Below are 26,072 nucleotides of genomic sequence, written 5' to 3' on the forward strand. Positions count from 1 at the left end.
ATGTGGACATAGACTGTAGCATTTCTGATCTGGACCAGTTAATGCCGGTGATCAAGAGTGCAATCCCCAACCCTCTTATTCTTAGTGCTATGCAGCTTTTTAAAACTGACCCATGTAGATCAAGGTGATCTCAATAAAATCACTGTCCAAGAATTTTAAACTCTGCTCTATTCACTTTTCTCTTCAGTTGCCAAAGACGTAGGGAGAAAATGTGATTGCGGGAGGAGATGGGTGTCCAAATGATCAAGAAAAGAAGGGACCCTCTCTAGTATCCTCCTCTGTGTCTTCTCTAGGCTGAAGATGAAGGAGACACAGCCTCAGGAGAAAGTGCATGGTTTTACTTACTCATCCTTTCTCATGGTCTGCCTACCCATAAAACAAGACCCTGTTGGTTTCCAGATGGAATCTTCAATATTCCAGTTGGAATATTAAGCAGACATGATGATGATAAAGCCATAATTCAGTGTGTTTTGTGTCATCACGGGAAAGTGTTTACTTCCTGAGGTGTGCGTGTATATGCCTATGTCTCCTCTATTTAAGCTTCTTACTAAAATACATTTATTCATGTATGTTCCAGCCATCCCATTATTTGAGTTAGCAATGTCAACATCTTGGCGCAGGACTAGTCTGATGTATTTAATGTCAACACATCTAGTACTGCTCAAAATGGGGAAATATTGCCTTTCTGGTTGGGTGTAGAATGACTTTGCCAAACAGAATCAGAATCGGTCTGGGGTCTAAATTAACATGAGCAACTTGGTTATCAGTTGTCTTTAGTTTTCCACTCTTTGCTTTTAAGAGAAATGCTCTGGAGGTGTAAGCATTACATCTGGCTACAGCTGTGCATTACATGGTCCACTGAGGCTTGGATGCTGATGGCTGAACTGAATGAGAAACAGCTGGGCAGAGATGCAAAAGGAAATTGCAAGAAAATGCTTGCGCAATATCTCAGCAGCCTTCAGATCCACCCTCCCACCCAAAGAAAAAGGCATTATCAGGAGCCACTAACATCTCAGAACTTAACCTGAACATCCCAGTTCTACTTCCTTCATGAGGGGCATGAAGACTCCTCTCTAACCATGCCTTTCTTAGGTTATGAAGCCTGCCTACTGCTAAGACCCAAACCTCTTCAAAATGTTAATATTTGGTGCAAGAAAACCAGTGTGTTTAGATACCAACCTCTGCACACAATTCCCCGTTTTTTTCAGTCTTTCTTACTACCTTGAGTGGCAGTTTTTTAAAATAAAACTTTATTATATTATATAAAAAGTACAGTTAAAATACAAAACAGAGGGTACAGCAAAGAAAGAAGATAGGACTAAAAGAAAAAAGACAAAAACTAAAATAGTGAGAATAGAAGAAGATGAAACAGCGACTTCTGACTATGTCCAATACAGATACCCTGAGTGGCAGTTTTAAAGCCCAAATGAAAATGAACTCAACACCCATTCAGAGGCTGAACAAGCCCTAATAAATCCGTGGGCTTCATTTACCACAGTGATGGCCACTAACCCGAGTGGCTTTAAAAGTAGATTGGATAAACTCAGAGAGGACAAGTGTATTAAGGGCTACTGGTCTTGAAGACTCTTCAGTCAAAGCTGCATGGTTCCAAACACAAGTTTCAGGGGAACAACAGAAGAAGAAGAGTAAATCTGCATCTCTTGTTTTTGACACACACACACACAGAGCACCCTCTGCTTGGCCACTGTAAGAAACAGAAAGCTGGAGTAGGACGGGCCTTGGACTGATGGGGACAGGTTATTCTTACATTTTTATGTTATATTTTTTTCTCCTGAAGAATTCAAAGCCTTATCCTTGATTTTTCTCTTTCCTTAATGGTATCTTTACAGCAACCCAGTGATGCAGGTTTGGGTGAGTGAGAAAAAGATAGGACCCTGTTCAAACAGGTGACAGTCTTGGCTGAGGAAGGATTTGAATCGGTCTTTCTTGTTCTAGTTCAACATTCTTAGCACTACCTCACATTGGCTTTATCGTTAGTGCTTAATGCTTTGTCTAAAAGCAAGAGGAAAAATTATCCTCTATTTTTATAAAGTTCATTATCAAAACTCAGCAATGTCATTTCATTTATTTTCATTTTTCTTTTTATTTCTATTGACCACAGAACACTCAATTTCAGAGCCTCCCAGGGTCTCAAGAAGGTGGCCCAAGAACCCTGTGAAATCCTCACCACCGCTTCAGAGGGAACTTTGCTCTTGTTGATGAATTAATTTCCAATGAGAAGTTCTTCTTTTTCATGGTCCAACTTTGAAGGGCATGGATGGAAGAAGAACTTTAGTGGATCAGACCAAAGGCCTAATTCATCCAGCATCCTGCTTCCCCTAGCCAGATGCTAAGAACTGCCTAAGAACAAAATAAGGAAAATCATATGGCTTCTAATCCTGGAACTACGACTCATAGCTATTGATGACATTATCCATCCATCAAATGGAAAACTTTTTAGTCGCCCTAACTAAAATGGCAGAGGAATCCAATTTCATTTTTAAAACAGAGAAAGGTCTTTGCATGGCCTGAAAAGCTAAGCTCAAGAGTGAATACCATTTATTTTAGTAAAGAAGCATGGGAAGGAAAGGAGTTCAAATATATACATTTGAAAAGAGATTATATACGTACATTTGATCTCCACCAAGAAATACCCGAGAAAGAATTCAGCTTAATATAAACTGAATGCATCTTAAATTAGAATAAATGGGGAAAGGAAAGATTTAGGCTTGTACAGTACATTGGCACAGATGACCAGGCTCAAATTATCTTACTTTAGAGACAATATGCGAAGACCGAGCTCTCTGGTGTAATGGTATGTGGGAATGATCTTGGGAGACAGGAGGAAGAGTCACAGGCTAGACAACAGTCAGACAAGTGGCAGCTGAGTCTGCAAAAGAAATGTGGGTGTGGGAAACATCTCAGAAAGGACCCTCCCTAGTTTCTAGGACTGTGAAGGTGAGTGGGGAGAGATGTACTTTCAGACTTGCAAGACTCTGTTAATGTAACCTTACAATAAAGTTAGAGATCATACTTCTGAGTGTGCTTCTTGTCTGGGCTACCTCGCAAGGCTGACACTGGAGAAGGCTGCAATGCTGGGAAAGGTAGAAGGAAAGAGAAGAAGAGGGTGACCAGCAGCAAGGTGGAGGGAGTCAGATATAGTGGCAATGAGGGTACTGTTGGCAGAGCTGAAAGACCAGGGTAGAGACAGATTGTCATGAAGAAAATCTATCTATGTAGTCACTAAGAGTCAACAACTACTTGATGACATGTAATCATCATCATCATTCCAAGTAATTGCATCAGTGCCCAGCAGCAAAACAAAACCTATTTTGATGCTGAGCAAATGCTCTCTCAACTGCTGTGGTGCCTCTTTTCACATACTCACCCCTGAAGGGAGTTACTCCACCAAGAAAATTAGTCCTGGTGTCAGACGGGCTTTGCATTGCCAATATTTCACCATTAAGTCACTTTTTTTTTTTTTCCCAAGTCAAAGGAGGCACACATACGCTTGACAATTACACATGAACCTATACAAAAAGAGGCTACCTTATCTCCCTGCAGTGCAAGACTACCCATTTACATAAGTAGAACCAGAGAGTTGAAAGGCCAGAGAGTCTGCCCCTCAATCCATTGCAAGAATCCAATTACATCAGTGTTTCTCAATCTCAGCAACTTTCAGAGGTGTGGACTTCAACTCCCAGAATTCCCCAGCCAGCATGGGTAGCTGGGGAATTCTGGGAGTTGAAGTCCACACCTCTGAAAGTTGCTGAGATTGAGAAACACTGAATTACATCATTCCAAACAAATAGCTGTCCAAGCTCTGCTTGAACTCATCCAATGAAGAGGGGTCCACACGTCTCTTGAGAACTGGTTCCACACTCAAACTGGTCTTAACATTTAACTGGAGTCTACCTTCCTGTAACTGAAATCTTTCCTTGCCTTGTACAATGGGATGATAGAAAACAGAGCAGCACACCCTTAGAAAATGATTGGAAAGAATGCTTTGGATCTTTTGTAAGGTCTTGGCCTTCTTTTGTGAGACACTGTCCTGGGACCCATCAACTCTGCTGGGACTTCAGGATCCATTGCTTCCCAGCCCCTCTCTGATGGAAGTGTGTGAGCTTCTATCACATCGCTCCAAGACACATGAGAGAAATTTAATGGCCAAGTGAGGCAGTTGAATTGAAAGAGGACAACAGTGCAGGGCTGTAGAAATAACACTTTGCTAAATGCCACTAACTCTGAAGCTACTTCCATACTATGAGATTGTGGCTTATTGGGTCCTTTTTCCCCTTTCTTACTCATGGAATCAATAGAACTGCATTCTGGTTTTAAAATACCAGCAATATTTAGGGCTTATCTTGCATAGAAAGATACACAGGATAATATGGAGATGGTTGGTTGGTAGACAGGCAGACCGCTGGAGCAATGTCTGATTTTTACCAGCAAAGGAAGGAAGGAAAGAAGGAAGTAAGTTACTGTAGTTCTGCTGTAAAATAAAAGAGGTGGGCATTTTGTGATCCTCCTGGTCCTTGAGCACCTATGAGCAGGCGATCCCCAGGTGAGCAACGTAGGTGATGCAGCCCATAGCATAATCCTTCAGGGTCTCTCCACATTACTAAGATGGAGTCCACATGGGCAGCAAGTCATAAGAGCCACGTGCAAACCAAATTTCTAAAAGAAACACCCCGCAAGCTGATTGTAGTCAGACTGAACAACTAAGGCATTTGGGGAAAATAAAAGCGGCTGTTATTGTGCTCTTCAGAGTGCCACTACAAATAATTTAAGAGAAAGCCAGTAGCAACAAGGGACCTCAGCAAGTCATCTTACTATACTAAGCACTGACTTCAGCCCTAGGACAGATGCACCGAGCAAGGATTTCAGCGAATGCCTTTTCCCTTTGGGTAGCTGCGGTTGCTGCCAAATCTGTTGGCTGTTACAATTACTCAGCAGCTTCATCAACATGGAGGCTCCTTTATGAATCACCCCTTAGAAATCAGGATGTAGAACAAAGCCCTCTTTATGGTTGCAAATAATTGGTGTAGGAAGAAAATCACATGGGATTGTCTCTATTTTAAATAGACACCCACTGTAAGGAAAAAAAAAATGGTGTTGGATATATTCGTTATCTAGATGCAATTGAAACCTATTTGGCTACCACAGTTCTACTTGGACTTTCCAACAATTGTCCTACTTCAATCTTTTGTTTCTTTATTCTCCTTTGCAAGTCAGTTTTTTTTCAAGAAGAGTTGAATTCCTGCCAAGAGGAGAGTCACTAAACCCAGTTCCTGCTGGGCTACAGAAGTGACACACCTCAGCTGCTGATCATTTTGCATGATCAGCAATGGCTGTATTACACACCCTCCACGTCAAGTAAATCAGCTAGCTATGTTCCACATGCAAATTGACCAATTACATAATTTACCTGCCTTCCAAGTGTATCTCTTTCGCTAAAAGCAGTATCTGGTTCTCCCAACCTCAGATTGCGAGCATGTACTGAATTTCTAAACAGGATTGGAATTACCTGCAAGTTCTAGCTGTGGAGATACAAATGCATGCTTTTGTATATGGCCGCGTGCCCTTAATTTTGCAATTTCAATGCCGAATTGCAAGATATTTGGACAATATCTGTGGGAAAGCAGCATGCTGGTTGTGGGGAGATAACCATTCCTGGCAGGACTAGTCTTTGCTGCCTTGGCAGAACACATTCCTGGTTTCTGATTTTTCTGCCTGCACAATAAAAGTGGCTCCTCTGTCTCCAAGAATTTCCAGAGAAAATTCTAGAACAGAATGTTACTTATCAGCGGCTCCAGCTGAGATTCCAAAAATATCACCAGCTTGTTCCTGAAATCTATTCATGGTGTGAATAAGGCTTGGTGATTGGCTGTCATCAAGCAGCAGTGTTTGCTCATAAAAATCCAAACGCAAGAAACCAGACACAGCCTCAGACGGTTGACTGTTAGGAAAAGCAGTAGGAAAATGGCCCAGTTTTGCAGATTTTCAAATATCATTCAACCTTTGCCACAAGTTAATAACTCTCAATTACCTGGGCCTATTTCAGACAAATGAAGTGCACTTGTCTGAAACCAGGTTGTGATGTCTCAGCGTTGCTACAGTGAGGGCTACAGATGATGAGGGAAGTGGGACATCAAATGACCAAGCCAGCTGCCAAGGGAAAAAATGGACTAGAGTGGGGGGGAAGTGATCTACATTGAGCGAGGTTTCACACTGCTGGCTGGTGAAGGAACTCTATATTTCTCCTCAGAGAAAAACATCAGCTGTAGGGGGAGGGAAGTAAATCGTGGTGAACTACTACTATGGATTACGCAATGGATTATGCTCCGACTATTCTCCACTAAATGCTATCGCTCATTTGCTACCCAAGATCTGCGTCTTACAAAGTGCTGAGAAACATTCTTTGGTCCATGTGATGTACTTTTGGAACCCATCAACTAAAAGTGAAGCTAGTCCCCAGGCTATTCTCAGAGATGCTTGCTTCCCATGGTAGCCCTTGAGAATATGGCTGGATTCGTACTGCTCACAGCAGTGCTTGGCAACCACTGACTTTGTTATCAGTTTTCTCAAGGAGTTTTATCTCAGTTAAGGAAGTTCAGGAGTTCTTAGAACACAGATTAATGAAACTCGTAGGAGATGTGATTCCATTCTAAATCCCTATAGCAACCAATCTCAAACTGGATTAGGCATAAAAGAGATGTACTAGCTGAGTTCTGCCAGTGCATTTTCAGGAGATCGGTAAGGATTTATGACAACCTTATCCACAGCAACTACACAAGATCCTCTCTCAATCTTCATTTGCCCCTTCCCAAATTAGATTGCTAAAATCTCAGGGGTACATCTATTTATTTATTTTTAATTGTGTGTAATCCAATCCTATTGTGTCTTCCTAGGCAGTTTTTTACAATTCCTACACATAGAATACTGTATATGAAATATTGATACACTCTGGAATGCTGTACGTGTTGCTAAGTCACCGAGAACTAAAAAAAAAGTTCTGGGAAAAAAAACTGTGGAACCATTTTATTGTATATAGGATTATTGGCAAACTGCCTAGCACCAAAAATAAAAAAAATTGAGCTAAAACAAAACGTTTAAGGCTTCACATAGCTGTAAACTACCTTCAGAGTTTTCCATTGTGTAGTATTATATATCCTGACCACCTGATTCATATTCTTGGGGTGGGGGGCAGTTGGCAGTTCATACTGGATGCATACTCAGTACTTCGCAAAATAGTTACAGATAGTCCTCGTTTAGTGACTGCCTCATTTAGCAAATGTTTACAGTTATCAATAGAGGTGAATATGTGTAGCTCAGGGTTGAACTGTGGAGTCCTTGGGGTTCTCTGAGCTTGGTTCTTCTTCATCCCATTTTAGCACTGAAGATGTTACCCAGCCGGGTAATGAACCGTTTGCAAGAAAAGAACCTAGCTCAGAGAACCCCCAAGGACTCCACAGTTTACAGTTAAGATGGTGATGAAAAAGTAACTTTACGACCGGTGTCTGCATTTACCACCTTTGCAGGTCTGTGAAGCAAAGGAAAGCTGAAGTAAAATCATAAGCAGTGTCATAATTTCACTTAGTGACCTTTTTGCTTAATGACTGAGTTGCTGGTCCAATTGTGGTTGCTAAACGAGGAATACCTGTAGTTCCTTTCTTGTTCACTTCCTGAACTGATCATGCTAGAGAGCAGTGTTTCTCAACCTGAGCAACTTTAAGATGTATGGACTTCAGCTCCCACAATTCCCCAGCGTGCCGGCTGGGGAATTCTGGGAGTTGATGTCCACATGTCTTAAAGTTGCTCAGGTTGAGAAACACTGCTATAGAGTGACATCTTTTCACTCCTGGGTAGTCTAAGAATTGCTGCAGAAGGAAAAGAATTTTAACCCTGTTTCTCAACCTCAGCAACTTTACGTTGTGTGGACTTCAACTCCCAGAATTCCCCAGCCAGCTTCCAGGAGTTGAAGGCCACACCTCTTAAAGTTGCTGAGGTTGAAAAAAACTGCTATATACAATCCTTCCCCCGCTGCTGCAAGATGTTCCTTGTCCACCTGTCCATTTTTTAAAAGTCAGAGATAACTTCTGTCCCATGAATAGTCCTTTGAATGGAAATTAAAAGTCCTTGGGAGAAAATTGCTGTAATTGCTCTGCCAATGAGTATGAAAAATGAAGCAAAATGGGCATGAAAATGAAGCAAATTTTTAGAGATCTGGAGACACCCCCCCCCCCGATTTTATTTTATTGTCCTCCTGGCCTCCCAACCTTTGGTTTTTCATCTGTTTGAAGGACCTGAAGGTCCTAAATAAAAGAAAAAAGAAAAGTAGGCCTTGCTGAACTAATCAGTGCCCTGCCCCAGTTTCCATGGGGGTATATCAGTCAGTCTGCATATAACATTAATTTAAAAATGGATACTTTACCTTTCAGTAAAAAATCTTCCAGACAGCTAACAAGACATTTATTCAAGAAAGCGATGTGGACAACATAGTATGTGTACTCAGATACAAAAAGGTTCCTTTGATAAAATTGGGGTGGTGCAGGAAGATCTATTCATCTCCTTCACTCTGTACTCACTTCCAGCTGAAGCCTATAAAAATGCATTAGCATCTCCGTCTAAGTGCACTATTGTCAGTGGGTGGACACGTTAAAAAAAAGAATTAATCTCTATCCTATTGAGCCCCCACAACTAAGACGTGCCAGATAGCAGCAAGATAGACCGCTGCTATTAATGCATTGTCAGGGCACATGCAGGGCATCCATTTTTTCAAAACCTGTTCAGCAGGCTCTTTGCCAGGAATTTTTAAAATATCAGTTAATTGATAACGTGCAAGGTTGCCACTGATACTTTGGCTCAGGCAGAAACCGTGAGTGAAAAGCTTTCTGGGCGATTATGGTAAAATGGCGGCAATTCCTGACACTCTTTGCAAGTTGACAATGATGTCATCTTGACACAAGGGCTGAGCACTGATATAACCCCTTGGGCATCCTTCGTGCTCAGGTGACTCAGAAATCTCTCTCTCAGCTAATGGGATGGTTATGATTAATCACTAAACCTTTATGTGGTCACTTTGAAGGATTCCAAGCACCGCCAAGACTGAATCTCCAGTCATGCTTGCAACGGTTCTGCGATGCAGGTCTGTATTATTACCTCCACAATTCAAGATGGGCAGGAGGAAACAGCAGATAAGATGCAACTTACAGGCCACACAACAGCTTCTCGTCTTTTATATTTGCTTTCTTATTTTGAAACATTTAAAAGTATATTTGATGTGGACCAGCGGGAGGGAGGGAAGAGAGAAGGGAAGGAAAACAATTCTAAACCATTTTGCTGAGAGCATATTTTGTTTCTAGAACAATTTTTACGCTATGAACCAATAAACCTTTGGAAGCACACGGCAACTGGGAAAATCAAATAGCTTGTATTTGCCTATTTACAAGTCACATTTTCCATAATTCTCTTTCAAGGCCACGTTTATCTGTCCTAAGCATTCATCTAATACAAAGGACCAGTGTCAGTGCGTCAGGATTTCACTCAATATTCTTGAGCAATTTATAGCTAGTGGTGAAAAAAAAAATGCATTGACCCAAATATTTGCTGTTAACAAGCTACTATTAACCACTCCTGAGTTGTGTCAGGAGTAGAAACTGCTGGGTATCATTATCACAGAGCCTCTAATCAAGATGCTTATAACTTCTCCAAAAAAGAAGGTGCACAAATCACACTGGAACATTTCTAACTTAACAAGAATGACGTAACAACAACACATTTTTTTTCTTCCAAAGGAGAGAAAAGTTCTCACCAGCACCTATATTGATCATTGTTGCAAGGGGGCCAAAGGGATTCGGGGAGCATCATCTCCTTCCTTGTACAGCCAATTCTTGAGTTGTGCAACCTCTTGGCTTCCTGCATTTCAACTAAACCCCGCATGGGGGAGATGTAGTGACAACTACTACGGGGCTTTTGCAGACTAGCAAGTAAGGGCAGCTAGGGAAGTTCAGAGAAATAGAGAAGGATGTAGCAATAATTAGACAAGCAACCTTGGCCACTTTCCAATGATAAGATAAGCCCAAGAAGGTTGCCCAAAGAAATGCTGAAACAATGAGCAAAAATAGAAGGCTCTTTCATGGAAAATAAATCCTTTGGGAATTGGAGTGACAAACTGCTACACCGTATCTATTGCATAATCCCTCCTGCTCTCCAAAGCAGATTTGTCCAAGGAAGCAAACATGAACATCCTTGATTTTATGTAAGAGCTAGGCGGATGCAATGACCCTCCAAACATTTAGAGTGCAAACATTCTTCTAAAGGCATTGTTTACAGGTTTTTGACAAACATAAAGGTAGAAGAATCTTGGGATTAGGATTCTTAGTCTTGGAAAGATTCACCCTTCCTTTAGATGAGAAGAAGCCTCAAGAGTTCAACGCCGACAAGGCCAACGGTTCATCTACTTTTGGATCCTGCATCTCACAGAGGGCAAGAGATGCATTAGGGAAGCTCATAAGCCAGATATGAGGGCAAAAGACCTTTGCTTCTATTTTCCCTTAGCATCATGCTGATGTTGATTCAAACAACTGTCAAGACTAGCCCAATCATCCCCAAAGTATCTAGTCATTTTTGAAGCACCTCAACTGATGGCCATCGCTGCATCGGTAGGAGCAACTTTTCTAATATCTTTTGTCCAAAGAAGCACTTAATTTTTTTGCCCCCAAATAATCCTGTATTTAGCCAAGACAATGTATTTTTTTTAATATGGTGGTGGAGGGGAAAAAAAAAAAGTAATTGCCTAAGTTGTATTCTCAAAGGTGGCTTGTGTTAAATTGATGTCAAATCTAGGAAGACAGTAATCAAGTCTTTATAGAGTCAGCTATACCATTTAACCCATTCTAATTTAATCATGTAAAAACAGCTTCCTTATTCTCCAAAATTCTGTCCTCTAGATGGAATTGACAATGTCACCTGGGTAAAACTTACCCAGTATTTCTGAGGTTCCTACTTTAGAATCTGACACAAATTTAATGGTAACAGCAGGCATTATTTTTTGCAAAAGGGGTGGGGGGAAATCATCAGACTATCCATCAGAAATGTGTTAGCAGGGGCTGCTGGGAATTGTAGTTCAGCAACATCAGGAGGTTTATAAGCTCCCTCCTCCTTGCATTAGAATATAGCATGATTAAGGTAAAACATAAAACAGAGGCTGCTTTTTAATGGCATTTTAAATACCAAGCAATCACATTACTTCTGTTATCATTTTAATGTTATTATCTGAAGGGCATCAAGCTGTGAACAAAAGGATAGGCTGGCAAGGAATGATACAAACATGTTTTTGCAGTGAAATCAACTGTCAATTTGAATCTTCCAGATGGAATAACATATTGGGCTTCAGGAGATTTGAAAAAAGGACCATAAGTATCTTGGAATCAAAACAATGAGGTTAATATTTGAAACAACTACCAACATCATTCACTGCAGATAAAATATTAGACTAAACATTATCTAAAAGTCTCACTGTTACTTAAATGTTGGCTTGGTATGGCCCATCTACTTTAGGATTGTCCATGTGAGATGTTTGAGGAATATAATCATCTAGAGTCATCGTAACTTTTGATACAGACTGACGGAATATGATTTTAATCAAAGGTTTGACCAAAATTCCAAACAGAAGTTAGTTGCCCACCAGCTTTCACACATCACAAGTGTTCTGACATAGTTCTCAGCTCTCAAAATATCCCCAATGTGAGAAAATATGTTGAAGAGCAAGTTTTTTAATATGCATTTAGTTTTAAAAGTTTATTATCCAACTTATGTGAAAATGGGACAGGAAAACTGGTGCCAGAATGATCCTAAATAAAAATAAATGTATTTGCATTCTATGACTATTGACATGGATTGACAAAAACTATACAGGATTTCAGACAAGGTTCTTTCTCAGCTCAGTCTGGAAATAACAAGGATTTGGGGTGCTTTGCATGTAAAACACAATTGCACATCCACTGAGCTATATCCATTCCCAGTGACCTTTCTTGTGCAAAAGCTTCAACGTCTTGCAGAAAATACAGTGTTTTCTCTTCACCCATGAATATTGATCTTGGGAATGTGGCTGAAACAATTAAAGACTGACAATTCAAAATGAGAATAATCATTCCACAATTACTTTAGTGTGTCAGTGTTATTGTTCTAATTAGTTTTTATTTTCCAAACAGACTCCCTATCCTCTTATCCTCACCCCAAGCATTTTGTGTAATTGTATGATGTCTCATTACAACGTTTGCACCTCACTTGATCAACTGCGTCCAAAAATCTATCTATCCTTAAGCAACAGCAATTAATGTAAACGCATGACAACACTACCACAACACAAAGGAATCATCAGATCAGATCAAAACAAAAAGAGAACCGTGTAAATTGAGGACAGAATTCAGGAATTTTGTGTCATATGCATATTTGATAGTGCATCCATTTCCTGTTGTAATATCTAGAGGATCAGTTTTGGGAGATACACATTCCTTGCGTTCCACAAATTCGTAAAAAGCTAAGCTCTGTTTGCATTATGTTCTCCATTCTATCATTCGGGCACTTTTATTTATTTATTTAGAGCACATTGGGGATTAATTACGGAACTGGATTGCCTTCATAAAATCGACTATAAAATACCAGACTATTAGATAAGATGCTGAATCTCACTTTGAAATATTTTGAAGAACATTAAAAAAAATAAAGTAAATAAACTATATTAGTCATTAGGCTTTAATTTGGATGAAGGGGAAGAAGCAAAAAAAGCGAGATTAGAGCAAGATGGCGCGCATCTAATAGGTGGAAGCTGTTATGTTGCGAAAGCAATGCAAGATGATTGCTAACAAAATATTACATCTGTTGTCTTTTGAAAAAAGCTTCAGTTTGCTCTAATCTCATATGTTTTCTCCCTTCTTCTGATTTGTTTATAAGTCAGTGGCTCATTTGATTTAATTATTTATTATGCCGAGATTCACAGGCATAATTACAGCACCAGCACCACTACCAATAATACTAATGATTATTAATAATAACCTCCTGTGAATCTAGTAATTATTCAAAGTGAAATCAACACTGTGGACCTTATTATTATATAACCATTATAAGAATATGAACAGGAAGAAAATTACCTACTGTCATCCATCTATCTATCTATCTATCTATCTATCTATCTATCTATCTATCTATCTATCTATCTATCTATCTATCAGATACCTATCATGACATACATAATCAGTTTGGAAGCTTTTAATTTTCATTCATTTTTTAAAAAGCCTTTCTTCTTATGATTTTCATCAATGGCTCCCAAAGGAAATGGAAGTGATTAACCCATAATCTATATGTAATAATTTGAAAAGATACAGACACCCAGATCAACGATAGAACTGTCTTCCAAAATACGAACATACGATAAGAAAGCAGAATGAAATAACAGCTGATAACAAGGGAGATGCTTTCTTTCAGGCAAACTGGAGAGAGAGTGTGTATGTGTGGGGATTATCAAAGTCTTTTTTGCAATGCCTGCTCGGCAGTTTACTATTTTTATATGCACTTGAACATTTCATCTTTGCAATAACCTACAGAAACTAGGTTTGGCTCCAAAGGAATTTCTAGGAGATTTTTCCCCTCAAGAAATATGCTTTGCAGACAATGATATCCTAACTTCTCTAGTCCTGCTAATATTGTAAGAGAAAAAGGCACCCTCTCCACAAAGATATTGTGTCCACTGCTGTGTAATTAGGATAGGGCATAGATGAGAAAGAATCTGATCCAAGTCCAGATAAGGCAAGGAAACTCAAAGACTCATTTTAATGAAGAACTCAGGGCATTTTTCTGGCGGTATCTCAAAAGCCTCATGATGTTCTCTGATGCAACATCCAACTTCAATAATTCTATTTTGAACCACTGAAGCAGAAAACTCCATTCCATTTGCCACTGATTGATTGATTCTGAGATGTTTGTAGCAGTAGTGGAGTTAGAGCCATTGGTCCACAATAGTAAATATTGTCCAAATTGCCAAGTCAGTATCAAGGGTGCCATTCCCCAAAGACAGTAACAGTATGGTTATAAATGCAGAAGATGATCAGTCTGATCCAGAACCAACCATGGAAGTGACAGGTACATACTGGTGTTTTTCTAGTTGTTTCAACCAAAACAATACATTCATCCCTATAAATAAGGATGTCTGTGTACCTGTGGCCTTCACCAAAGTAAAAGGGTAGCCTTTGTAAAAAATCATGAGATACAGGCAGAAACTATCTATCTGATTTTAGTGAGTTTGCTTAAGATAACGTGGTCATCTTAAGATGAACTGGACATTAAACAAAGATATTATCTCCCTGTCCAGTTCTCTGCAATAAATAGAAGTGGATGGGACAGGAAGACTTTGCCCCTGAATCCAAGAAGTAACTTAACACCCATAACGCATCCGCTGAGTAACGCATTCCAACAACAATTCTCCATCTTGAAAACACCTTTGAACTGCATACCTGAAACATCTGGCTATATATTTATACATTGTTCCTTCTTACTCTCCCCTGCTGTTTTGTAACAACTTGGTAGATGAAGAGCTCTGGATCACTTGAAAGCTTGCACTCTCTTTTGTGCTATTTTGGCTGAGCCAGATTAATAAAGGGGGAAGCACCATATGCACGCCCTTGATACATGCAGATATTGTCCCCCATCCTCTCCAAAGAGGAAAAGATCGTATCTCTTTGGATCAAGGTGACTGTGCCCAGACTGATTGGAAGCAACCGTAGAAAAGGTGAAGGCCAGTTCTGAAACGAAGTTGACCTTTTCTACTCATATGACTGGGTTATGCAACTAACGAAATGGGGAGAGATGTAATTATCATCTCTAGGGTACCTCCAATGACAGAAGCAGTACCTGATTCTAGACCCCCCAATGGTAGCATTGAACAGTGCTGCTAACTAACTGGAGGTCTGGGGATCCCCGGGCCAAGGCACCATCAGTGACCGACCTCTTTTAATCAAGGACACATAATTGAGAATTCATCTTCTTTGTGACAACACTTGAGGGTTGTCCTTTTCTACAACTGGTACTGCATGAGACAGAACCCCTGGACTTCCTTGTCCTGCTTATTTTGCCCAGACCGTGGCAGTAGCTACTTCTGAAAAAAGAATTAAACCACATACACCTTTAGAATTAGCACAGGAAGCCCAAAAAAGCAAATATTAAAACACAGCAACCCTATTTGATCAATGCTCGCTTATGCAGCCAGCATAACATCAAATTGGAATATTATGAACCTAGCAAGAAATGATGAAGAGAAGACCTGATTTGGGTTCTTAATTTTGCCAAAAACTGGGCTGCAAATCAAATTTCAAAGTGCTGAAAGAAATAGCATGGAATTCAAACCTATAGCATTTCAAGGAGATCCAAATGTGTCTGCCATCAGTGCAAACTTAGCCATTATCACTGAGCAACAAAATTCTTTTTAAAATAACTCAGTTGGGAAACCGCTATAAAAGGGTCCTAATATAACACCACTATTTCCCATCTATATCTAGTTATCTTTTAAATTTTATTCACAAACACTCTTACATGTCGCAAAAGATCAAATTCTGTAATCTATCTTTTAAAATAAACTTAACGGTCTGGGGCATAATCCTATGGCTTCTGTTCTTTTCTCCTTTTTTATCCCTTTGTATGAATTCTCATGAATGGTAATTCAAATGGATAGTGCCCTTACGTACAAAGAAAAACCCAAAACTTTAAACAGCTCACCCAGAGGCACCATAAGGAAGATATATATATCTGGTTTGAATGGTTTGGACATCATTATGGGCATCTGTGATGGACTACTGAGAAGGACGACATGCTTGTAAGATAAATGGTTCTTCATGAGCAATCAGGCGGTACACATTTTCAATCATCATTGTGGCTGATTTCAAAGGCTTCCTGGATAGAATTAGCTACCATCATATGCTTCTAGCATGTTTACGGGTGGGGAAAAACAAAATAAGTCCATCAGTGCTGTACAAACAGTATAACATCTTCTGTTCTTATTTAAAGTCAAGGGCCACACAGACAAAGTTCCTCCTCTAGTCATTCCTCGCTGATACAAACATTCTGCATTAGATTTTATGTGCGTTCCCAAACATGTATCAATCTTTGCAGCTCTTAAATACGCCAGTAAATTCCATTTCTCCGTTGTGATGAGATCACGATCACCCAAAAAGACAATATTCAAGAATTGCCACAGATACCGCTTGTGCTTCTTAATTGGAGGCAGGGGGGCAGAGTGAAATACAAGCTATTTATCAGAGCAAAATATAACTTTGCCTTATTTTCACCAGTGGCATAGAATGAGTGTACTGAAAGTCAATAATAATAATAATAACAACAACATTACTTTGAAATAACGATGGTTTCTGGAGAACTTTCAAACACCACAGGAGGTTGGAAAACTAGGTTTGGAAAGAACTTGACGCAGTTGTCATCTTGCAGTGGGTAAATTAAGAAAGCATTTCCATAAACTTAAGTGGCAGTCCACAAACCACTATGGAAAGACCAGGGTCCAGAGATGTTTATTATCCATTATCCTTTTTCAGACTAACTTGAGAGTCAGAAGGAAGATTGTGTAAGCCAAAACGCAAAAGAATACAGAAATCAAACATTTATGTTTTGAGTTATCTTCTACAGAACTACTTAAGAGTGTCAATCTTCCATTGATGGATGAAAGACAAGTACCCTAATGATACCCCCCATCTCTCTCAAAACTATATCCAATATTATAGAGAATCTGGACCCCCAAAATATCAATTCTACAAACACAGTCATCCTCAAAGAAACTCAGTGACTTAAATGCAAGATTATCTAAATCTGAAAAACACAAGGATCAATCAATGATACAACTGTATTCTCCTCAATGCATTGGAAAGAAAGGATCACTGTTATTAAATATGAATCCCACCCCCATCCCCCCCACCCCCCACTCCCTTTAACAACTTGGTAATCCGCAGCTGCTAAAACAGATGGCTATTTCATAAATAGCTCTTCTCTGCGACTCTTTGAACTACAAGAAATCCAATGCCTCACGGAGCCATTGACCACGGGTGGGGTAGGGCATGGCGGAGAATCAGATGTTGCAACTCTGAATGAATTTACAATGTGATCAAGACTAGATCATGTGAAGAGCAGTGAAATCCAAAACTGTCATTTTGAGGACCATGCACAAAGTTTAATTAAGTGTTACTCCTTTAGCATACTTTTTCCCTAAGCAGACGTGCCAAAGAAACAATATTGTAGTAGTAGTAGTAATCATCATCATCATCATCATCATCATCATCTTCTTCTCTTCTTCTTCTCAGGACAAGGTTATGGTTTCCTTTCTCTCTCTCTTTCTACGTTCCAGTTTTAAAACTAAGGTTTTTCTCTTGTTCTGAAAAGACTCAGAGAGCACTTTTCTTGACAAGAGCTGGCCTCAGAAGATGATACATCAAACTTTAAGATCAACAAGAAAGGGAGAAAATTAATCAAGGATTGTTTGTCTTCCTAAATTCCAGCACGCAGCATTTCTCAATAAATCTTGCCAGCATTTTCATCCCCACATAGAAGAATCATCTTCCTAATAATTAACGCTCTACATTCTACAGAGTCAAGAACGGGGTCAAATTGCCTGATCTAATTTCTCTCCTACACTGTCACAAAACCAGGTCATTTTTGCATTTGCAGGCAGTTAATCTCCATGACTAATTTACTGTTTGTTTGTTTGTTTGTTTTTTTGTGAATCTGAACTGATTATGGCACCACACTAATGAAAATTGGGATGCAGAAGGAGCAATATCTGTAGAGGAATTTTGAGTTGATTTTAAGAGCATGCATTTTTCAAAATTCTTCTTTTCTTCCTCGTCGTCTTGTTCTTCCATGTGCCGCTCCCCATCATTTAAGTAGAATAAAATTGTACTTCTTCGTCTCTGCTCTCCCCCATCTATCTACAGCTATCTTCAGAAGCAGCATTCCTGGTAGAGATATGTTACTGATCAAACATAATGGCTTTAGGGAGAGAGGAGGCAGCAAAAGCTGGGGGGGGGGGGGGGAAGAGAAGGGGGAAATGCACGCGCGCGCACTCACACACACACTTGCACACACATCCACACACACTGGAGACCACAAAAGAATTTGCAAGTGACAAGAGAGGGAAATAAATCCTTGCTTGGCTACCCCAACACGTCCAACAGCGATTCAGCTGCCTTGAAAAGAGCGAGAGGGAGTGGGAAGCAAAATCCAGTGCTTTTGTTTACAGAGCCACCAAGCAAACCCTCTTAGACCATTCAAAAGAAGAAGAAAAGAAAGAAGACCCAAAGAAGACCGCCACCGAGAACCTTGGCCAGGCAGTGGGAAGCTCCAGCTGAAGATCAGATGCTGTGGGTAAGTGGCATCGGTACTTACATTCTGTCGGAAACTAGCAAACGGCTATCGACCATCATCTCTGGCAGAAAATCCAGCTTGAATGAAGAAGTCATGTCCTTTCCTTCCTTCCTTCCTTTTTTTTCCGTTTTGTTCAAATGCCCCCCCTTGCTTTCCTGCACCCCCTCTTCTGCACACCGCTCTGGCTGGCAAATCAGGAGGTTGCTCCTGCTCGTCGGCGGCTGCTTCGACAACTATCCTGGCCAAGAGACAGGTGCGGGAGGCCTCCCAAGGCAACAGTGAGAGCCACCACTTGTCACATTCTCTCCCCCTCTTCGTGTCCGCCAACCCGCTCTGGACTCTACTGCTGAGCAACTGTCTATACAGCGCCAGGTGCTGAGATCTGGAGGCGGAGTTCCTTTCCCACTGCAGCTAGATTTTAACCCCTGCCACCCCAAAGGGCCCCTACAGGGAGCGATGCACGTTGGGCAGCCTGGGTTCTCTTGAGGATAACAATAACAATAATCGAGGAAGGAGGAGGAGGAGGAGAGGAAGCAGAAGCAGAAGAAGAAGAGAAGGAGGAAGAGGAAGAGGAAGAGGAGGAGGAGAGGAAGCAGAAGCGGAGGAAGAAGAGGAGGAGGAGGAAGAGGAGGAGGAGGAGGAGAAAAAATAAGCAGCAAGTCCTCCCAAATTTGAAGGAGGCTAAGGAAAAAAATAGAGGTCTCTATGTTGGATTTTCAAGGAAGAACTCTGCAGCATTTAACTCTGGAAAGCAGCCGATGGCTCACTGGGGTCGGGCTATGTAAGGGGATCCCTCCGAGGACAAGAATTTTAAAGGGTTGGAAAAACAAAACCTTCCTCAAGAGAACCGGAGGGCTTTTTCTTCAGCCCCCACCCCCGGTTTCATTTCGTGGCATGACGTGTCAGGGTTTGCAGAACGGAGTTTCATGCGAATCAGTCCACAAATCAAAGAGTCCTTATCAAGTGAAGGGGAAGAGGCGATGGGCTGATTGATATGAAAAAGCTGACCCACCTTTTGGGGTTTGGGGGATGAACTTGGCCACACTGCATGCCTCCCTTTTGGACCCTCAATTATATATGGATAATAAACTCAGAAACTGTATTATTCAAGCAGCAGCTGGCTAGAAAATCGAGCAAACTTATTAAGAATAATTTTTCCCTGATAGCTGAGAACGGGATGGTGAGAGAAATGTTCTTACCAGAAGAAACTTGCAGTCAGGACTAGGTGGAGAAGAAAACAGCAAAAACTGTGATTAAAGATCCTCTCAGACCCACCTATTTATGGTTCTGTTTCCAAGGGACTTAAACACCAATTCCGATATCTCATATACCAAGGAATTTGAAGGACAAAGCATTCTTATGCGAGTCATTACAATAAATGAGGCACTTTAACAAGGCAGGTCATGATTCCAAGCAGATGTCTCCTTCCTTCACATCAATTCAGCAAACCAGCTTTTACAAAATAAAAATATTTTCTCCCCCTATACAAAGGTTCAGAATCTCCTGTGCAATTTGTCAGAGGCATTTGAGGTTAGCCGAAAACTTTTAGAAGAGGAAACGGTTACTCTTTTTACTTGGTTTAAAACATAATCACGCTCATCTTAAAAATAGTTCTACTTATTTAACTCTATCAAGAAACAGAACAATTTAAACAAAAGGGTAATTCAACACCAGCATTACATTTCTTCATCTGAGCAAATTATCTAGGTATCATTATATGGCTATACAGTTGCAGAGAATCTTCTGTAATTTCAAAATGCATGCTAAATGTAACACTATTTTTTTTTTTAACTAGCAATAAAAACCTTGCCGAATATTCTGATTATTTCATTCTAGTCCCGTAGCCTTCTGTTTTAACATGAAATTCCTATATTTGATATGGTGTCCCTGGGATGCTTAATCCAAAATTATGCATCTGCAATAGCCAATCAGATCAAAACAGTGAGGGCAAAAGAAGCTTGAAGTATCTTCCAGGCCATCAGAAAACTATGGAAATAATTTTCAATCAACCAACCAATTAAAATGAAAGTTAAAATCCATTTAGCCTCAGCTCATAAAACAGAAGAAAGAGAGGAATGCACCCCCCCCACAACCATATATGCTTACTTGTATGGACCGACGTAGAGAATTTCTGCATCTGACATAATTGGCTAAATTGGCTGAAATACTTGATAAATTAATGCCACGATGGCACCTTGATACAACTAAGAGCTTCTCTGTGCCTCTTTCCTTCTATGCAGGCTTCTTCTAAAACTCTCCCCCTTATTAAAAAAAGGCTCTACAAGTTACTTTCCCAGCTGCCTTGCACCCTACAAGTTATTTACTTACACGGTATCATCAATCAATCCAACGGTGGGTCTGCGGAACAATGTAAGCCTAAAAGATGGGTCAACTGCTACTTCATGGAATGTACAATGTGGACAAAAGGAGGAACAACTATGCGAGGAGCAGGGAAGAATGACCAAGAATAATGAAATAACCGAAATATTTACAAGGGCATCATTTTCAAAGGGGCTGAGGATATTGGGTTAAACCAAAAACTTTATAAGAGAAGGTCAGTTTCGTTAGGAATTCAGTACTGCCTTAATTAGAGAGATACGGACTCAGTCAGAATCTACGCTATTGCCACAGCAAACTTTTTGTAACTAATGAGTTCTAATGGCTAATATATATAATGTATATAGTGTGTTTGAGTCAGTTTTGACTTCCGACAACTGCCCGGGCAAATTCATGTAGTTTTCTTGGGAACATTTTTGGAGGTGGTTTGCCATTGCCTCCTTCTTAGAGCTGAGAGAGAGGGACTGGTCCAAGGTTACCTAACTGGCTTTGTGCCTAAGGCAGGACTAGAACTCACCATCTCCTGGTTTCTAGCCAGGTGCCTTTAACCATTTCACCAAACTGGGTCTCCAATGGCTAATATACAAATAACAAGAAGTGGTCCCTAAGCTCACATTGTCCTCTAAAGACCTTTGCATGGTTGGACCTAGGAGCAGAAATGGGTTTGGCTTATCACAGCAGTCAATAAGTATATTAACTTGAACCAAGTCCCACCTTAGATCTTAGCACTTAACATATGAAAAGGGATATTTGATGGTATAGAACATTGGGAACAAGGCTTGTGGGCACCCCTATGCACCCCTAGATCCTTGCCTTGGTGTGAGCAGGTGGAATGTGGTCTATAGTGATCCATGGTATTCCAGCAAACCAGCATAATTCAGTTGTGCATGAAGCCTGGATGGACCATGGTGCATTGGAATAAGCTTCCAAGAACAACCTCCCCCACCTTGGAGGTGCTCACACAATGATTTGGAATTGGAATGGCCAGATTTCAGGTTGGAGAAGGCTGGCATCAAAATATAGGAAGCTAAAAGCACTTGAGCTTGGAGAATTCCATTCCGATTGACAGATCCTGCACTTGCAGATCAGAATTTAATTACCCGCAGCCTTCACACTTCCTGAATGTTCTGACATAATTGCCAGCTCAAACTACATACCAAGTGCATTTAAAATGTATCGTTGGAGGATGGGAACTTTTGAAAAACAAATCTTCTGAGATAAAATACAGCTCAGCTGTGATTTTTTTTTTTTTTTGGGTGTATGTGTGCAGAGTTTTCAAGAAAAGGAAATATAATGGATGAAAGAGGAGTGGAGCAGAACACAGGAAATGACATGGAACGGAGATAGGCTGATTCCTTCATTCATACCAAGGAAGAGTGGATAAATATAATCCACTCCAGGCTTCAGGAGGCTGTCCGCATAGTGCTTTCTGGTGGGGTCTCAATACGTGGGATCACCACCACCAATGGCCAACCATATTTACTTCCCATCGTGCCCTTCTTCTTGCATCAATCCCTTACATTGCTGGATGTTGAAATGGTTGATGCCCACTTGTGCTTGCTCTAATAAGGGCTCCAACAGCTGTCTGGGAATACCAAATGCATCCTTTCATTCCTGTTGGTTGTATCGAGTAGGAATAAAGACATCCAGCATATCTGGGGAACACGGGGGAGGGAGAGGGGGAAGGTAGGTTGGACTAATGGAGAACAACCTTAACTATCTTATGTGAATGTGTATGTGAGGGAGGTATTCCTGGTGCAGGAAGGGAGAACATGTGACCTCCACATTTTGCAGAATTAGAAACCATCAGCCAGGCTGCTAGGAGTTATAATTCAGGAACAACAGGAGGGCTATATGTTCTCCTGTCTGTCCTAAGCCAATTACTGATTTCTGAACATACAGAAGGCTGCACTTTGAGCACTGCAATGTTCTAAGAATAACCACCATTAACACCAAGCCAATATAGCTTCATTCATCCAAGCTGGCTGTGAAAAATATATCTAAATGCTGGTGACAACTTTCCCTCTTAAAATCTTAAAACTTTATCTACCTACTGTGGGCCTTTAGTGTCTCCATGTCCGACGGAAGAGAAGGAAACTATTCTTACTAAAAGCTCACACTCTGTCTCGCACACGATGCTCATTGTATGCTAGATCAAAAATCCCAAGGGTGCTACAGTCACATTTATACATTTCCCTGTGGTCCTATTTCTGCATTTTTTACTGTGGAGAGGACCTCACACCCATTTCTGTGCTTGCCATTTCAGCTTGTAACTACCATGCTTCCTGCTTGTTAATCTCTTGTAATGATTTTAGTGGGCTTGTCTAAAACAAATCAGTTAACATATATTAGGAGGATCATGAGAAGCTATTTGTGTGCAGTCATTTGTGGTTGAGATCCATGGATCAGTGGGAAGAATTTTAAGGCGTAACTGTACGATCAGCAAGAGGAGTTTGAGACTACCAGCCAACTGTGACCCTTCTCTGGCCTCAACAGGTGATCAGTGTGGTCAAGAGTTTATCACCCTGATTATATGACAAGAGATCCATGCCCGTTAAGCTACTATGAGACCACTGATGATTCTCTCAGGGGGGTACTAAGCTTTCTCCAAAAATCATTCGGTAGTTAGCTCCATCCACTATTCCGAAATTCTACAAACTTCTCCTTCTGAAGCAAGGAGAGAGAATCTCAAGCCAACCTTTGGAACTACAGCTCCCATAATTCCTTGACATTGGAAACAGCGGATGGGAATTGATGTCCAAATTTTATAGAGTCCAAAGTAATGTTTGTGTGTGTATGTGTGCCTTCGAGTCAGTGTTAACTCCTGGACAAGTCCCTGCAGTTTTCTTGGCAAGATTTTGGAAGTGGATTGCCCTTACCTTCTTCTTCCTAGGGCTGAGAGAGAGGGACTGGCCCAAGATCACCCAGCTGGCTTTGTGCCTAAGACAGAACTAGAACTCAGGGTCTCCCGGTTTCTAGCCTGATGCCTTAATCACTACACCAACTCGGCTCTCTCAATTAATGTTACACTGAGGATAATTTAAGAAACTGCTCAGTTCTTTCATTTCAATTACATTAGTCTGCTTTGTGCTAATATTGTGTCTCTGTGAGTTCATGGGGGGTGCCTACAAGGCAACGCTACTTAAATTTGGTCAGCATCTCTGAACATGATAGAAAAGAAGCACCTTTTATTCTTAAAAAGTTATTTTCAATAGGTCGGTGTAATGGGAAGAAGGAATAGCCTTGAGGAATGGGAGGAAGAGCTGCAACCAAGACAATGGCCAGATAAAAGAAATCTGAGTCTGGGCCAAAACTGCAATCTGAGAAAGCGTCTCAGGCTTGACCCTCCCTAGTTCTCACAAAGGGAGAGAGGGGGAAGCATATTCAGACTTGCAAAATTCTGTTACTGTAACCTTACAATAAAGTAGTATTAGTTTTCATAACTTTGGTTTTCTAATCTGGCCTAATTTGAAGGGCTGACAGTCGGGCTACCAGATCTAGGCTGCAAAAATCATAGGAAACTCTTCTTCTGCTGCAAACATTCTTCCAGAGTTTTGCAGCAGAAGTGGTACCTTTATTGTTCCATTGCAGTAGAAAACACTAGGGTGGGCTGGAAAGGGAGCGGGTCAGAACAAAAGATTGACAGTAGTTTTAGGTACCACCTGCCAGTCAAAATATCTGTACGCTCAAAAGAACTCCTACATTTATCTATCTTTCCCCACAGTAGGACTAACATCTGAGCTGCAAAACTCCAGACACCCACTAGGGGCAGAGATACAGACAGCCTTAATCCTGCTGCCATCTAGTGGCCATTTCAAGGTCTGCAGCTCAGATTTGTTAGTCCTACAGTAATGTACCTGAAAATCTCATTGGATCATGTTTAAAACCAATAGCATTGCAGGCACCTTCCCCCTTTTAAATAAGATCCCAAAAAGGCCTAGTTCCAAATCTCCTGGACTAACCAGGCAGGCTTCATTCTTTCTAAATATACACCACATCTACAAATGTAACCCCATTTGATTACAAATTCAAAGAAAATACAGCTATTATTTTCAATGGATGGATTTTGTTTCAGTCTTGGGCATATCTACTACTGTGCTATTCGTATTAGGATCATAGGATCATAAGGTTAGAAGGCAGATAGAGGTATTCTAGTTCAGGCCTCTGCTCAGGGCAAAATCCACTAGAGCAGTGTTTCTCAACCTCAGCCATTTTAAGATGTGTGGACTTCAACTCCCAGAATTCCCCCAGCCAGCACGCTGGATGGGGGAATTCTGGGAGTTGAAGTCCACACATCTTAAAATGGCTGAGGTTGAGAAACACTGCACTAGAGCATCTCTGATGACCATCTGGCTTCTGTTTGAAGACCTCTAGTGAAGTAGAACTCCCAATTTCATGTGGTCGTCTGTTCCACTAGCTGACAGTTCATACAGTCAGAGCATTCTTTGTATTTTTGAGAATTTTACAATCCATTACATTTAAAATATTTAAACTTCTGCAGTATGGATTCTGTTAATAATGCATGTTGGATCTTGCAATGTGTGTACAGGACACAAATGAAGCAAAATAGCATAATGCATTTGATGTTATATAATTCTTACATTTCCTCACTATTTAACCTCATTCTAATCAGAAAAAGAGATCCAGAACAAACTTTCCTGGATTGGATTACTAGCTTACTTATTCTAAAACTTTATTTCAAACAATAGCCAATGAAGACTTTCTGGAAAACCTAAAGGTAGTTAGTTTGTATCTGGATCTTTTTTGTTTTTTACTTAAAAAGCACTCAGACCATCTAAAAAGGATAGTTCAAAAAATTAAAAATACACCCAATATTTAAAATCACAGTTAAGAATACAGCACTGAGGTTTAAAACAACGATTAATTAGGAGAGTGGGAACCAGTTAGAAAAAAAGCGAGAGCTTGAATAGAACCAACTCTTCACCTTATGCCTAAAAACTAAGAGTTGAAGTGAAACATATTTCCAGTTCACAAAATAAGGGAATGACTGAAAAGTCCTGCTTTAACTAAGACACTAGGTTGGCTTTGGATAGGATGGGAAATCAGAGGGGAACATTTCTAGCTGTTCTTCCAAAAAGGATAGATTTATGAAGGCCTTTTCGATATTTTGGTCTCCAACCCATTTGGGGCTTTAAATGTCATGGCCTGCCCTTTGAATTGCACCCAGAAGCAAATTTCACATTATTGTTGGAAGGACAAGGCACAATACCAGTGTCCCTCAGCTTGGTGCCTTCCAGATGTGTTGGAACTACAACTCCCAACCTTTCCAGTTCCAACATATTAAGAGACTTTAACTG

General features: G+C 40.5%; 1 protein-coding gene across 24 annotated transcripts in view; it reads right to left on the bottom strand.

Moving 5' to 3' along the window:
• CELF2 (CUGBP Elav-like family member 2) overlaps positions 1 to 26,072 on the bottom strand; it is a 545,664-nt gene that overhangs the window by 281,602 nt on the left and 237,990 nt on the right. For 2 of the 24 annotated variants that reach the window (XM_088141396.1, XM_088141394.1), the window contains exon 1: positions 18,439 to 18,769. The exons of 18 other annotated variants lie outside the window; for them this stretch is intronic. In XM_088141396.1, the coding sequence (XP_087997522.1) occupies positions 18,439 to 18,512 (74 nt within the window). In that variant the 5' untranslated portion in view covers positions 18,513 to 18,769. Of the gene's footprint in view, positions 1 to 18,438; positions 18,776 to 26,072 lie in introns of those variants that run through there. 4 more of the 24 variants (XM_088141377.1, XM_088141382.1, XM_088141400.1 and 1 more) reach the window with 4 other exon arrangements.

Source organism: Python bivittatus, unplaced genomic scaffold, assembly GCF_059951505.1.
Source record: "Python bivittatus isolate LINGU-HERP-01145 unplaced genomic scaffold, Pbiv_v1 ctg000330_np1212, whole genome shotgun sequence".
In the NCBI taxonomy this organism is placed as follows: Eukaryota; Metazoa; Chordata; class Lepidosauria; order Squamata; family Pythonidae; genus Python; species Python bivittatus.